Raw genomic sequence first — 16715 nt, forward strand, 5'->3', positions numbered from 1 at the left:
TCAAAAAATGAAACTATTGTCATAAATCAATCCCAATCAAGCATCCGTGACCATCTGGCCTGTTCAGTTATATGAACCCAAAATTCCAGTCCGGCGAAATACTGGGCTACCCAAAAAGCTGTGGCCCAAGGCCCACTCTCTAACAATCCAACGGACCACAGCGTTGGCTTCTTCCCAAAGCTGGATGAACGATCCAAAATCATTGCACAAGCATTTTTAAGAGTACGCAAGGATTTAACGTTTCTCCTTTCGGAGAAATTTCTGTTTGGTTCCCTGGAATCTTTGCTTGATTTAGAAAACTCGAGAACCCTTTTGGATCGACTCCACTGGGTCTCGAGTAATATGCAGTATGCAGCGCCTGAGGATTTCAGGGACCTCGCTTTTGGGTTCCTTTGCAGTGCCTCATCTGAAGAAGAAGGCTATGAACTCGTGGTCTGCTGTTCAAGACACTTATCATTCCACCAAGGTGCATCATTATTATTATCTTTTATTCCATGTACTGTTTAAATTAATGCGGGTCAATTATTCTTTTATGGTTTGATTTGGACGTGTCTGCCTTTAGAGGGTTTTTAGAGGGTTTTGTGATTGATTTAATATATTACATGTGTGATTTTGATTTTGTTCAGGACACTTTTGAGAGGCATAGGGTGGTATTTGCGATCGGAACATCTATAGCATCAGTTGCCACAGCATGGGCTGGTGAGTTCTGCTTGAATTCATCGTTTTTTTTTTGGTCATTTCATCTCTTTTGGTTATGTTTGTCAATGGTTTAAATTAATCTATATTCGAAATTTATGATTTAATGTGATGTGGGCTCTTGGGATAGATACTAATTAAAATGATATCTTACTGAAAATTCTCATGAAAGTGTCATAGGGACTTGGTGATTTGTAGAAATTATGTTGTTGGTGTTGAGCCAATTGAAATCAGGTTCGTCTAGCTTTACTGGAGTCAGACGGACTTCTTCCTTTATAGATGGATGTCTAGACATGTGGTCCGGGCACGCCCCTCCGAAGCTTAAGTTAGAAATCAATGAGGATAACTCTCACTATTTTTTGTGGGAGAGAATGAGCGTGTGTACGTTGTTCGTGCTTCTTAAGGGGTTTATATAGAGCTGATGACACCGTCATTAAAGCGCCGCCTCCTTTCTTGTAATGATGACTGCCCTTAGGGCGGAAATCGAGCCTTGATAGGACAGTCAACGTCGTCATTGTTGGACTGAGCAATCACATCAAGTAAGGGCTACTGACTGGTGCCATTTGTCGACTGTCGTGCCAAAATCTCGGATCGTGTAGTTGACTGTTCATTTAGCTTGCCAATGTTTGGGATTGTGTGTAACAATAGAGGGACATTGACTTTTGGGTGTTAATGACGCCTAATTCGTTGTTTAGACGTCAGGCGTCTAGTCCGACGCTCAGACATCAGGCGTGGTTAACCACGCATGTCAGAAATCCTAAGGACTGAACTGAATTGATTTGTCCGTCTGAAATGTCTAATCGGCTTGGTCTATCCATTCTGTTTGACATTGTGAGCCTGTCTGAAAGGTCATCCGACTTGGTCTGCTCATTTCGTCTGACATTGTGGAAGAAGGAAAACTTCACTTCTGGTGCTAGGCGGAGCTTATTTTGGTCTAGGCGGAGTGATCCCAAACAAGTTATATGTTTGCCCTGGTCGGCCAAAGGGTCTTGAGTATGGGAAGGACGTGGAGGGAAGCTCCCACAATGCCCCCTAATTCGTCTGCCTTTATTCGACAGGGTAGTTGTTGGGTTGAGGCAGGACAAATTATCCGTTTTCAAGTTTTTGGGCGCCAAGGGGCAATTTTTGAGACAATAGAAGTGGTAAGCCGTCTCCCCATTTTCCGCTTACTTTGCCTTAGTCTCTCATTTTATAACGATATCTCTGTTACCCCCCAGGTGGTAACTGGAGTCCAAAACCTTATGCGGCAGCGCGCTCACCTTTTCCACCGGTTGGAAGCAATCGAGACCATGAGGGCATATGTTGCCCATAACGTGGATGAGAATGAGGATCTCCTTGCCAACTTGGAGACAACGAAGAGTGAGGCTGCTGTTGCCTAGGAGCTAGCTGAAGAAGAGGTTGTCTGGCTGAGGCAGGAACTGCAAGATTCCCGGGCAAGGTTTGATTCTTTGTATTTCTTTACTCTAGCCGGTTGAAGCATTTTCTTCCATACTTGTAATAAGCAATTTTATTGATAATATTGCTTTAGGTTGGTCACATTCAATGGGCGGAGTAGGGGTACTTTGTCTAGAGTCTAGAGGTGGTATACCCTTGAGTGTCCTGCCTTAGTTACAACATATGACCCTTTCCAATTACATTGTAGCTTTCTGGCTCCTACTTCAGTTGTATTCTTGAAGACTTTTCTAAGGACTAAAGATCCTGGCCGGAAAAACCGTGGTCGTGCCCTTTTGTTGTACTGAGCAATTGCCCTTTGATGGTATGAAGCTATTCGGATAGCCGCGTCTTCTCGCAATTTGTCTGTCAAATCCAATTGTCTTATGAGTTCTTCATTATTGTCCCTTTGGTCTTGCACGATTGTTTTGACAGTAGGCATACCAATCTTAGTTGGAATAATGGCCTCCATCCCATAAGCAAGGGCGAAAGGAGTGGCCCCCGTTGGCCGTCTGGATGTTGTTCGGTAAGCCCATAAGACTCCGGGTAGATCGTTCACCCACTTTCCTTTTGCCCCTTCCAACCTTTTCTTTAGTGCATTCAATAGAGTTTTGTTTGTTGCCTCCGTTTGTCCGTTGTTTTGTGGATAGTGAGGTGTTGAGTATAGGTTCTTAATGTTTAACTCTGAGCAGAATATTCAGAAGACAATACTGTCAAACTGTGGCCCATTATCTGTAACAATCGCTTGCGGAACTCTGAATTGGCATACAATGTTTTTCCAGACGAACTTGAAAACATCTTTATCTTTGATGTTGGCATAGGCTTCTGCCTCCACCCACTTGCTGAAATAGTCGGTTGCAACCAGTAAAAACTTCTTTTGTGCTGCTGTAATGGGCAAGGGCCCGACTATGTCCATCCCCCACTGTGCAAATGACTAAGGATTTGTGATCGGGTTGAGAGCTTCAGAAGGTACACGGGGAATGGGAGTGTGTCTTTGACGCCGATCACACCTCTTAACATAACTTTCAGCATCTTGCTTCATGGTGTGTCAATAGTACCCTTGCGTGTAAGCGCAATGTGTCAAAGTATGTCCGCCTGGGTGATTGTCACATACGCCTTAATGGAGTTCGGCCATAATATATTTGGCCCCTGGCTCGCTCAAACACTTTAGGTATGAACCTCCAAATGACCGTCTATATAGTTGGTCATTAATTAGAGTGAAGCGTGTTGCTTGTATGTGGAGTTTGTGCGCTTGCTTCTCGTCTCTTGGTACCTCCCTTGTCTGAAGGTATTTCATGATGTTAAGCATCCAACCTGAGTCTGTGTGACTAGTGTTGCACACTGGCTCAGGTGTGATTGAGGGGGCAACTTTGAGGTAAACGGGTAGCATCACTGCCTCTTTTATGGGAAGAGTGACAGTTATTCCGGCTAGTGCATCTGCTTTCTCGTTCTCTTCACGCGGCACCCGTCTAATGACCCAATAGTCCAACTTTTTTAGATGGCTTTCCACCACGGCGAGGTAACGAGCCATGCGTTCATCATTTGTTTCATACTCTCGTTGAATTTGTTCGACAATTAGGTGAGAGTCACTCCTGATTTCCAACTTGGTTCCTTCTAATACTAGGGCAAGATCTTGCTCGGCTAGGACAACTTCATATTCTGCTTCGTTATTGGAGGCAGAAAAGCTGAGACGGATAGCTTGCTCTATTAGTTTCCCTGTTGGTGATTATAGGATTAGGCCTATTCCAGATCCAGACACTCTAGACGCTCTATCTACGTGAAGTGTCCACCATTGCTCTCCAGGGCGATTAGTCGAATGTGCTTGTTTTTGAGGGAGTTCAGTTATAACTTGTCCTTTCAACGATAACCTTAGTTGATACTTGATTCCGTACTCATTCAACTCGATGACTCATTTTAACATTCATTCGGATAGATCTGGTTTGTGCAGGGTAACTTGGAGTGGCTGATTTGTAAGTACAATCACTTGATGAGCCTGGAAGTATGGGCGGAGCTTTTAAGCGACATTCTTTAAGGCTAGGGCCGTCTGCTCCATTCTGGAGTACCGAGTCTCAACGTTTACCATTGCTTTGCTCACATAGTAGATGAGCCTCTACTATTTGTCTTGTATGTGCTGAAACAGGACGACACTAACAACATAGTTAGATACAACCAAATACATATAAAGTTGTTCGTCGGACTTGGGGCTGCTTAGAATAGGTGGTTCAGTGAGGTAGCGTTAACTACTTCAAATGCTTGCCTGCATTCATCCGTCTAGCCGAACATGCTTGCTCCCCTGAGTGTGAGGAAGAAAGGTCTCAGCTTGTCTGTGAAACGGGCTACTGCTAGACGACCTGTGAGGCGTTGCAACTTCTTTTTGCTACTTGGGACGGGTGTTTCGAGGACAACTTTTATTTGAGCCGGATTAACTTCAATTCTTCTTTGGGTCACCATAAACCCTAGAAATGTTTCTGCACTGACACCAAATACGCACTTAGCTGGATTGAACTTCATGTTGTATGCTCGCATAAGACATAATGTTTCTTCCAGGTGCTGGACGTGCTCAGCTCAGGTTTTGCTTTTCATAACAATGTCGTCAATGTAGACTTCCATGGTTTGGCTGATCAGGGGCTTGAAGATTTTCGTTATTAGTCTCTGATAAGTAGCACCAGCATTCCTAAGCCCGAACGACATGACTTTGTAGTAGTACAACCCATGTGGTGTAACAAAGGTTGTCTTCTCCTCATCCGGCTGGAACATAGGGATCTAATGATATTCGAAGAAGGTGTCCAGGAAGGAGAGCATCCCATGATTGGCGATGGAATCGACTATCTGATATATCTAGGGTAAGAGAAAGCTATCCTTTGGGCAGATGTCATTCAAGTTGGTGTAATGAACACAAACTTGCCACTTCCCATCCTTCTTTGGAACGATCACCACGTTTGCCAACCAGTCCAGGTATTTGACTTCTCTGATAAATCCGATTGCCAATAGTTTGTCAATTTTTGTCTGGATGATTTTTATCTTATCCGGATGAAAACGTCAGACTTTTTTCCGGACAGGATGCGAGGAGGGAGTGACGTTAAGTTTGTGGGAGGCCTCAGATGGATGAATTCCCGACATATTTGAGTGAGTCTAGGCGAAGATGTCCTTGTTTCGCTGAAGCACACTTCCTAGTAGTTCCAATTCATCCTGTGTAAGTAGAGAGTTGGTAGAAGTGATTTGATATGTGCCATGTGAGAGACACAGTGGCTGGAGTGGATCAGCTGTAGATGGATCTTTCTCTACCGGGCTCAGTAATTGCTATTGCTCCCTTATATTTGATGATTCCAAATGTGCCTCATCGCCGACTGGATGTCTGGAGTCTAGCGCCACTTGATAGCATTGGCGTGCGAGTAGCTGGCTGCTAAGGAGATCAACTTGTTCCTCCTCCATGAGGTAGCTCACCATCTGATGGTACGTAGAGGGAACGACTTTCATTATGTGAAGCCATGCACGTCCCATAATGGCATTGTATGAGGACAAATCGTCGACCACTGAGAATTGAACGTTCAGGGTGATTGGGCCAGCTTGGACGGGTAGTACAACGTCACTTAGAGAAGGCTTCGTAGCTCCATTGAATCCGGACAACAAATGCCTTGGGTTCTCTTGGGCGGATGGTGAGTAGTCCATCTGCTTTTAGACTGACATTTGCAAGAGGTCAGTTGAGCTACCGGGATCAACTAGAACCCTTCTCACGTCGAATCCGCCTACCCTTAGTGTTAGGACTAGGGCATTTTCATGCGGTTGCAATATTCGGTTAGCGCCTACTGGAGGGAAGGTAATTGTGCCGTCAATGGGGCGCACACTCCCTTCCGAAAAGTTGTGCTGAATGGAATTAACCCACTCTCTTACAGAGGCTGCATGGAGCAACCTTCGCCTTTGCCACTTAGAACTGTCTATCGTCTACGAAGCCTCCGTGTATGTAGTTGATGACAGCTCTGGGAGTTGCTGGAGATGCAGGGTCTTGGATGGCTAGCTCTTGCGCCGTCTTTTTTTGCCCACCGGTTGTGTGGACATAGTATTTTAGGTGCCCTACTTTGATTAGTTTCTCTACCAAGTAATGGAGACTCTTGCATTGCTCTGTGGTATGGCCGTGATCCTTATGAAAGGAGCACCTTCTGTTTCGATCCCGTCTAGCTGGATCTGTCTTGATCGGCTCTAGCCATTTGAAGTTGACAGATTGCGGATCGTCGAGAGGAGTCTCTCATGTGATATATTGAGAGGGGCCAGTCTCGCTTGATTCTGTTGCTGTTGGCCAGCCCGCCTTTTGCTAGCTTGCCTCGATTGGTTCGAGGGCTTAGAACTTCATGCCTCGTCGTCCTTGGTCGGACGATTGGTGACCAAGACCTGTTGAGTAGCTGACAGGACATCATCTTCAAGTACGGGGTATTTGTCTGCTAGCTTAAATAGGTTATCCATCGTTGCAGGCGACTTCTTTGCGAGAGACTAAAAAAATGGCGTGCCCGGGCCGATGCTTCGCTTAAAGATCTGCAGGATGACATTCATACTACAGGACTCCACTTGGAGCACGACTTGCCCGATCCGCTTCATGAAGTCTCTGAGCGACTCGTTTTCCTGCAGCTTGATGTTCTGCAGGGTGCTTATGTTCTGCTTATGGCGAACGAAACATGAGTAGTGGCCCACAAAGGCTTCCGATATATCTCGGAAAGTGTTCACGGAATTCTGCGAGAGACGGTGGAACCAAGAAAAAGCTTGGCCGTATAGGCTGGCCGAAAAGACTTTGCATAATAGTGCATCATTCCTTATATTGCGGGTCATGAACTGCTTGAAGTGCATGATGTGATCGAACGAATTGCTTGTTGCGTCGTATGTCGTGAATTTTGGCATTATGAACCTCCTAGACAACTCATAATTAATAATATGAGGGTCGAACGGCATGGAGAGCATGTCATCCAGCCGTCGACTGACAAAGCCGAGCGGAGCTCGGATAGCCAGGGCCACAACTAGCTGCTACCTTGGCGGCTAAGAGGGCCATTCCGACATAACTACTGCAGATGGGGGACCTAGACGAGCCTTTGGGGTTTCTGATATGCATGGTTGCTTCTCCATTCCTGGTGCTTGAGGTCCCAATCGAGCTCACATCGCATCTGACAAATGCGACCTTCTGCCATGCCTACTCTTCATTGATGTCCGGGTAGAGTCGGCGCCTTCGTTCAGTTGCGTTTGGCGAGTTGGCGAAACCTCCTCTTCAGATCGTCTCGTGTAGTTGTCAGAGGAGAACTCTGTGTTCTCAGGGAAAGATGCCTCATCAGTCCGTCTTGCTGCTGTTTGTTGGATTTGAGGGTGCCGACTTTGAGAGGGGCCCGATTGACATTTGTGCCGACAACTCTTCATTCTCTTGTTTGAGTTGCTTTGTTTGGCGGAGCAAAAACTATATTTGCCGATCATTTTCTCGTTGGCATCTCACCATCCTTTCACACCAGGCATAGTAGTCTTCGCCACCCATAGTTGATGATCGACTTTTAGAGGGTGTTGACAGCCTTAGTCATTCCCACAGACAGCGCCAATGTTGGTGTCGAGCCAATTGGAATCAGGTCTGTCTAGCTTCGCTGGAGTCGAGCAGACTTCTTCCCTGCACAGAAGGATGTCTGGACAAGTGGTTCGAGCACGCTCCTCCGAAGCTTAAGTTAGAAATCAATGAGGATAACTCTCACTATTTTTTGTGGGAGAGAATAGCGTGTATACCTTGTTCGTGCTTTTTGAGGGGTTTATATAGAGCTGATGGCATCGTCATTAAAGTGCCGCCTCCTTTCTTGTAATGATGACTGCCCTTAGGGCGGAAATCGAGTCTTGATAGGACAGTCAATGCCGTCACTACTGGACTGGACAATCACATCAAGTAAGGGCTATTGATTGGTGCCATTTGCCGACTGTCGTGCCAAAATCTCGAACTGTGTAGCTGACTGTCGATTAAGCTTGCCAATGTCTGGGATTGTATGTAACAATTGAGTGACATTGACTTTTGAGTGTAAATGGCGTCTAGTCCGCAGTTCAGACATCAAGCATCTAGTCTGGCGCTCAGACATCAGGCATGGTTAACCGCGTATGTAAAAAATCCTGAGGATTGGATTGGATTTATTTGCTCGTCTAAAAGGTCCAACCGACTTGGTCTGTCCATTCTGTCTGACATCGTGAGCCCGTTTGAAAGGTCAACTGACTTGGTCTGCTCATTCCGTTTGACATTGTGGAAGAAGGAAAACTTCTCACTTCTGGTGCTAGACGGAGCTTATCTTGGTCCAGACGGAGTGATCGCAGACGAGTTATATGTTTGCCCTGGTCAGCCAAAGGGTCTTGAGTCTGGGAAGGACACATGGAGGGAAGCCCCCCACATGTGACAATGTTCTCTGCAACTGCCATAAATACACGATAATGTGCTTGGTATTTAACTATATTGTTTTGGGTTTCATTCAAAAGAAAATGAATCATGGAAGGTGAGACTTGGGGAGATTAACCATGTGTTCTTGAGAGTGGTCATTGCGTCTGTTTAGAAGTGATCTGTGGAATGCCTTTCTGAAGCCAGATGTAGGCTTTCTCGAGGACCCCATGTTTGGTAATAAGCCCTTGAAAATGCCGATGGTTCAAATGACAATTTGAGCAATGGTATATATATATTTGTTGCGCAAACACTATAGCTTCGGAGTGGATTGCTCATTAAATTCTGTTTAATCCATGTGAACATGGGATCAAATTTTCTTTGGAGAGTGGCTGAATTTTTCCAGGACATGGGTTTATTGAAAGGGTTTTTAAATTCTATGCTTTTTTAGAACTCAAATGGACTTTTCCCCTTTCAGTTTAACTCGCCTTCTCATGGTCAGGATAATTTTGTGTATCCAGAGCATTAAACTATTGGGGTGGCTACAAATTTTATTTCTCTGCATTCTTATCTATTTTGAGTGTAGATTTCTTGTTAAATCATGTCCCAGTTCTCCTTTCACCACAACCTCGTTAATTTTCCTTCTTCAGCTTACCCTATTCTTGTAGACCTTTAAATATAGGCCATATTGTTCATGTCTGTTGTAGTCAAGAGCCAAAATGCCTCTTTTCACTACTAGTAGTTTTCTTGTGATTTAAATTTCTGCTGACCTTGATGAAACGATTTCCCTTATCAAATTCTTGAAATTTAACTGAAGGCATATTTCGAAACCATGTATGATAAAGCCTAAAATTCAATTGAAAAAAAAGAGAACCTGATTTGTGATTAATGATATAGCTCTTTACTTAATTTTGTGCCTTTTGTTGCAATATCATGTTGAACTTGGTTTTTATGTGATATTTTTTCTTGCATCCCTGAATCAATCATCCATTCTTCCCCAAAATTCTATAGCATATCTAATAATGCACTTCTAGGAAAAAATGTGTCTGTTGAACTTGCGCTTATGTGTTTAATGTTGTGATAGATGGCTTTTTGATTTGATAGAAAGAGAGCCTAGATTTAAGCTATTTGCAACTACTCTGGCCACTAAATGAGAATATGGTATCTACCAAATGATCCTATAAAGGTGGGGACCCTATAGAAAAGGAGTTTTGAAAAATAAATATGAGGTTTGGTTATACCTCTCATAATTCAAATAGTCCACGTGAGAACAAATCAAATAATATTTGGAGAACTAATTCACTTTTCAGTTTGGGTTGAAAGTGCCTAACATGAAACAATCTAAACTGATGTATAATGGGTTTTTAGTGGAGAAAAAAATGGAAACCCATGCATTGTTCAAGCATTTTGCAAAGTGTTTGTGTAAATGCTTTTAAGAGGTAGTGTTTGCTCATTGATTTATTTCTCTTGACTGCTTCAACTAAGGCTTAGGATGGAACTTTTAACCATATTCATTAATGATGGTGCAGGTTATTCTATCCGTTATCTTCATCAGGAAAAAGTTGATAAAAGGCTTGCCGCAATTGAAGATTCTGTAAGTACTTGCTGCATAATATTCTCATACACGAAATACTGCTTGGTTTTGTTCTAATCATAATGCTTTGTTATCAATCCAACTTAAATGTATAGAATGACAGGTCTATCAAAAAAAAAATGCGTAGAATGACAGTGGTGGTTAAGAATCTGTTAAGTTGGTACTTATCAAAAAAAAAAAAAAAGAGAATCTGTTAAGTTAGATTCATTGGTCATTAATGGAGCCCATATGGGCTTCGGAAATTTTTTGCCACCATTATTTATTTTTTTCTTCAGTTAACTCCTGCATTTTTTTTAACTATTTCATTGACATTTTGCTCAAGTTGGCTATATACGTGAAAAAACATTTATTTTCTTTATTTTTTTTTCAATTATGTTTTGGATCATTCGGCAAACCCTAAGTTAAAAGGCCTATTCTCTATAACTCAATGTCCATTTCAGGGTTACATAATCACTCTATGGCTGAGTCTTGCTACTAATGATACCCTGAATTTACTTGGTGCTGGTTGTTGCGGGGGGGTCAACACTCCAAGGTTTGGGTCCCCATGGAAAGTCATAAGAGTTTGGCCATGAAAGGTTCCTTGGTTATAATAATAATAATAAAAAAAAAAAAAAATCACTCCATGGCATCAACTGTTTCAAAAGTAGTGGTTGAGAAAAGTGGATTTTGTTTTGTTCCTTCACTTGCATAAATGTTATGTCGTTTATAAGATTTTTGGTCTATTTTAAAAAAAAGACAGTTTTAAAATTATTCTAGCATGTATCTTAAAGGTGACCTTGGAACTATGTTGAAAGTGAGATGTGTCTACTTTTCCTGGAAATAAAGCTTATCCACATTGAATGGTAGGATTTCTACTTATGATTGTCATGAGTTTATAATGTCATACTTCATAGCTAGCTAATATTTTTAATTCTCTTTAGGACTGCTGTTTATGATCCTGAACGTTAATTTTAAGTTCTATCCTGGAAACTATTTTCCACCCTTTACCATCTCCTGCTTGCTCCTTCAGTGTTTTTGTTTTTCAGGTCTGAGACATTTTTTTATTTGTTTTGTGTTAGATGAAAAGCAATTATCATTTGGAACATACTGAACTTAAGAAGATTTACGATTCTGGAAATTCCAGGAATGCAGCTTGTATTGCTACTGCTGGAGTCACTTTAATTATTGGGTATGTTTCTTAATGTTTATTTCATATGAAAGCATTATTGTTTTGGCTTTTTCAGTTGAGAAAGTTGGAGCTCTGTTCTTTGTAGGAGATTTTTTCTCTTCATAAATTATACTGAGCATGGTCGTAAGCATTTTGAACATTGCTGACAGATTTGCCTTTTTGGACTTATTATCCCCCTATTTTCCTTTTTGATCAGACTTTTTATAGAGGATTGTGTATTTATCTGAAGGATTTCTCATCATTCTTTATATTTATTATTTCAATGCAATGAAGTGGTTGTTTATGATAAAATTAAAAAAAAAGAAGAAGAAAATTAGTTGGAAATCTTTGCCTTTTTATTTTTTGGGTTAAAGAAATTCATTGAATGTTGCTTATGGTATAAAAGAGTCACTGCTGGTCGAAATGAAATTATTTTAACAATTCCGAAAGTGGGGTGCTTTCAGAAATAAAATTCGTTCTCTTTCAGAGCTTTGGGCTGGTGAACAATCTCCAAATCCTACTTGCACTCCACCATTCCTCCAAACCACCTAATGCAATAAGTGAAGCTTATTGCATGTAACTCTACCGATATTCTCTTCTGTTTACTGTTTCATTTTCTAATAGGAATTTGGCCCAAAAAAGGCAAGCTTGGGAAATGTAAACCACTTTCAATGAGAACACCAGAAAGTAGCTTCCTCGCAAGCTCCAGAAAAGTTTTAACTGGGTCTATACTGTGGTAAAATCTTGCACCAATAGGACCGCAAAACATTTATTTGAGCATTCATAAGGATTGAAAATTGAAATAATTTATCCTTTGAATCAGGATGTGGTTGAGGGAAGTTCACTCATATATGCTTTATATGATTATCATCATATGATTAATGCTGCACATCCTGCTGATGTCTTGATATTTTCTACTAGATACAGATAAGCATCTGTCCACCAAATAGGGTAATGACATGTAAAAAGAAGGTGGTATAGCTGACAGGTGGGACACCTAGATAGGCATGTTTACATCCTTTTTTAGGTTCAGTCTGTAAATTTCTAATGCAATTAACAGAATGAAATGTGGGAAAGCAACAAAAAACTTATAGCATTTTCCTTTTTCTTGACCTTGCTTCGTGGTTGTTTTACTGTTTTTCCTTTTTCTTGACCTTGCTTCTTGGTTGTTTTACTGTTTAACTCCCTACTCCTAATTGCGAAAACTGATTTTTCCTATTAAAATCGTTATTTTTATCTTTTCACTCTCTTTATCTTTTTGCTGGATTGCAGATATGGGTTGGGCTGGCGAGGTGGAAGATGGTATGCAAATAGGAAGTTCAGAAGGGAGCAAATGAAATTGCTAGGGCAGATAAAACCCAAAAGGACGCCACTCCAGTTCCTTAGAAGACTAAGAAGACAGAAGGCGCCGGAGACCGCACCCAAAACATCTCCAACCTTGCAAAAGGATGCTCCCTACAAGAATGATTCTTTACAAACCCGCCAACAGCAGTTGCTGTAGTTACTTATTAAGCATATCAGATGAAAAATGCTATCATATAGTTTCATACTCATTGAAGACTGTTTCTGTACAAAGCATAAAATGGATTAGTTTATTCCTCCCTCCCCCAAGCTCTCTATCATTCTTTTTTTTTTCCGGGGACAATTTTTTTGGTTCCTTGTCCCTTGTTGCCAGTCTGGGGATGAGTGCAATATAATAATCTTTTGTTTCCTAACAGTGGAAAATTAGTTCAAATTGCTTGCCAGGCTCATGTTCAAAGTATTCTATATATGTTGAGAAGGTTTGTTTTCTAATTATAGCTTTAGGAAGATTTCCGGGTTATGGTACACATTTTCTTTACAGGAAGCCTTTTGAAACCACAATGCCCCATAAAGGATGATCGTCCACATTAATATTCATTTCTGGTGTGCTTGATTTACATTCTTATTACCATCTGGCATAAGTTTTATTTGAAGGGGCCATGAAATATTTAGGGTTGGTGATTGAGTACTGGAATAGCACGACACGATTAATGTGATACAGGTCAATGCAAAGCTTGTTAAAACTCAATGAGTGCTGTGAATAGAAAGAAAACTGTTACATAGACCACAAAATTCTGTGACAAGATTGCATTTCTCTTTGCTTTGTTGTTAGTTAGACCAGGCCAAATATCATACAGACCAGGCATTAAAAGTCTGAAAATGGGATATCGGTCTTGGTTTTTTACGCATTTGTTGGAGCTTCGCCATCGGTAATTACACTTGGGACAAACGGAGGTCACTATATTACTTTCTATAATGCATTTGGTTTGGCATGACAGGTATTGGCTTCATTGGCCTAATCACTGTTTCCGAAGAAAAGTGAGCTAGAATTTATAGTTTGGAATGGTGGGAGGTGACAAAAACGAAAGCCCATCCAGTTTGATGATGGGCAATGAGAAGGAAAGAGGCCCAAGAGATGCCTTGTTTGAACCACGAGCTACTAAGGTTTCAAGAGTTTTTCATATAATATCCTCCCTTTTGTTTGTATCTGCAATTCTTCTTCTATAAACAATGCTGGAAAGGTGAGGGTTGTTGGAACAGGGAACAAATCATCTGAAGATGGCCAATGCTCTAACCTCAATTATTCTTGTGATACTTTTCTGTCGGTCAGCAGCTGGTTTGAGAACAAGGCTGTTTTCCAACAAAGATTGGGTCCTAGATGCAGATGAGGGTATTTGTAAACTGATGGTGGAGACACAGGGCTATGCCTGCGAAGAACATAAGGTAATGTCACTGCAGCCTCACTGTTCAGTTCTCAAATTTCTTGGTTTATTGCATCTACTGATTGATTCAATGTGATGGGTTTCAGGTAACAACACAGGATGGTTATATTCTCAGTGTGCAGAGAATTCCAGTGGGCCGGTCTGGTGAGGCATCAGCTGAGAGGGCACCAGTACTGTTGCAGCACGGGCTCCTGATGGTTAGTAATTTTGCTGCGTAAGGGTTGGTTTTCTGGCAATGTAAGTTGGAAGAACTGATGATCTTGTTGTAAGTTATTGTGTTGTGGCAGGATGGGATAACATGGTTGCTGTTACCTCCAGACCAGTCTTTGGCATTCATGTTGGCAGATAGTGGGTTTGATGTGTGGATTGCAAACACTCGTGGAACCAAGTATAGCCGTGGGCATACTTCGTTGGATCCTGGGGACTCGGTTATCATTCTTTCTTACATGTTGGGTTCTCTTTTATTGCCCAATTTGTGATCCATTGATTATCTCAATGTTGTTTTTTAGGCTTTTTGGGATTGGTCATGGGATGAGTTGGTATCATATGACCTTCCTGCTAGCTTCCAGTATGTACATGACCAAACAGGACAGAAACTGCACTATGTTGGGCATTCCCTGGTGAGTATCTTTAAATTACTCTTGTACTAGTTCCAGGATTTTTTTCCTGAAGTCTAATGGGGATACTGAGTTTGGAAATTCTTTGCAGGGTACTCTGATTGCTTTGGCTGCCTTTTCCCAGAATCAGCTGTTGAGCATGTCAAGATCAGCTGTCTTGCTTAGCCCAATTGCTTATGTGGGTCAAATGACATCCCCACTAGCAAGAAATGCTGCTGATAATTTTATAGCTGAAGTAAAGACTTATTCTCTTTCATTTATGTTTGATTTCCAGCAAAATAAAATTCTCTGACCATACATTTATCTTTCTTTACAGTCCTTGTACTGGTTGGGTCTTGATGAATTCGATCCAAGAGGGTGAGAAAACAGCTCTTTTTCTGTACTCTTCCTATAATTCTGATGCTTCAAGCAAAACAATTTATTTCTGTTGCTAGTACCATAGACATATTGGGTCTTGATGGATTTGATCTGTGAAAGTGAAAAAGACATCTTTTTTTCCTTGCCCCCTCCTATAGTGGTGATGGACCAGGCAAAATAAACTTATTTCTATTGCTAGTATCATATCCATAAAATCTTTGATAGGATTTCTGGGCTTGAAAATTTTAGACTAAAGTATGAAAACACTTTCAAAATTTTGTCGCTAAAAAGTTCCTAACCATCACACAAGGACTTGAATCACTGATATAAAGAGAATTTTAGAAGTTGTGATAACACATACATTTGCTTTGCTTGGTTCTCTCTGATTAGTATAATGGAAGTTGCGATACACCTGGTGTATCACCAAAATTGACTAGATGATTCATTTTGGGAAAATGAATTATCCTGGTTTGCTCTATGACTGATTTCTTAATTTTCCCCCATCACCACCCAAGTGAACAGGGATGCTGTAGTTAATCTTCTAAAAGCCATCTGCAAGAAACCCGGTGTTGACTGCACTGACTTGTTGACCTCTTTCACAGGTAATATCCATGTTCTTGATTTTCTAATCAGCACTATGTCTTTTGAAAAGGTCATCTTCCATAATGACTTACATTGTGTTATATCTGCAGGCCAAAACTGCTGCCTCAACTCTTCCATTGTAGATGTTTTTCTAGAGCATGAGCCTCAATCAACAGCAACAAAGAACACAATCCATCTATCTCAGAGTAAGTATAGTCCCTGTTTCAAAACCATAATACAGCGGTCAACGCGATCATCTAGATGATATCATTTCCTCCCCTCATTAGCATAAAGAGGTGGGCATCGGCTAATTTGAACAAACCTTTTGTTAAGAGTCGATGTCTGAATTTCAACAGTGATCAGAGAAGGAACATTAACTATGTACGACTACGAGGACGAGGATGAGAACATGGAACACTATGGGCAGCCTACTCCTCCTGTGTACAACATGACAACCATTCCAAATGACCTTCCTCTCTTCCTCAGCTATGGTGGGCAGGATGCACTTTCTGATGTTAATGATGTGCAACTCCTTCTGGAAAGCCTCAAAGATCATGATGGAGATAAGCTTGTGGTGCAGTACAGAGAGGACTATGCACATGCAGATTATGTTATGGCTTCCAATGCTAAGCGAGCTGTGTATGATCCTCTCATCGCTTTCTTCAAGCTTCAATAAACTGGGAAAAAGTTTGTCAACTATAGTCTGATTTTGTTATACATTTTACTTGGTGTGAAAAATTGTATTCCTACTGCCATAGTAGCTTTTATGCTAATACAGCTAAATTTTTTGAGTTATTTGGTTGTTTAGATTGGTTCTTTCGTAATCGAAACCGAGAAATTAACTTAAAAAACCTTATAATTAACAACATATAGATAACATCAAGCTTCATTTTCTCTATATTGAATATAAATGTTAGCAAGAAATGCGTTAGCAGTTAGCACACATTCATCTGTTTCTAGTTCATTTTTACCAAGCTCACATTGGAAAAAATGTAATGGAAAGGAAAAAAGAAAAGCTAATGCTATGCTTGGCTTTGGAAAAAAGCTAGGAAAAATGGAAAATGTTATAATTTTCCACCAATAGAATTATAATTTTCTTTTATCCTTTTTTCTTCTATTTTTTATTTTATTTCTCTCAAACTTTTTTTTTTTAAAAAGATATAAGAAAAGGATA

General features: G+C 41.1%; 1 protein-coding gene across 1 annotated transcript; it reads left to right on the forward strand.

The window, feature by feature from the left end:
• Window positions 1–113: 113 nt before the first annotated feature.
• On the forward strand, window positions 114–16336 carry LOC104880870 (triacylglycerol lipase 2). The gene is made up of 15 exons (XM_010658945.3): window positions 114–466; window positions 627–699; window positions 10030–10094; window positions 11153–11262; window positions 12514–12738; window positions 12960–13000; window positions 13790–13986; window positions 14072–14182; window positions 14273–14413; window positions 14495–14605; window positions 14694–14837; window positions 14919–14959; window positions 15482–15561; window positions 15652–15747; window positions 15898–16336. The coding sequence occupies exons 1-15, from the start codon at window positions 350–352 to the stop codon at window positions 16215–16217; spliced, it is 1872 nt and encodes a 623-aa protein (XP_010657247.2). The 5' UTR covers window positions 114–349; the 3' UTR covers window positions 16218–16336.
• Window positions 16337–16715: the final 379 nt, after the last annotated feature.

The sequence above is a fragment of the Vitis vinifera genome, chromosome 12 (assembly GCF_030704535.1).
Source record: "Vitis vinifera cultivar Pinot Noir 40024 chromosome 12, ASM3070453v1".
In the NCBI taxonomy this organism is placed as follows: Eukaryota; Viridiplantae; Streptophyta; class Magnoliopsida; order Vitales; family Vitaceae; genus Vitis; species Vitis vinifera.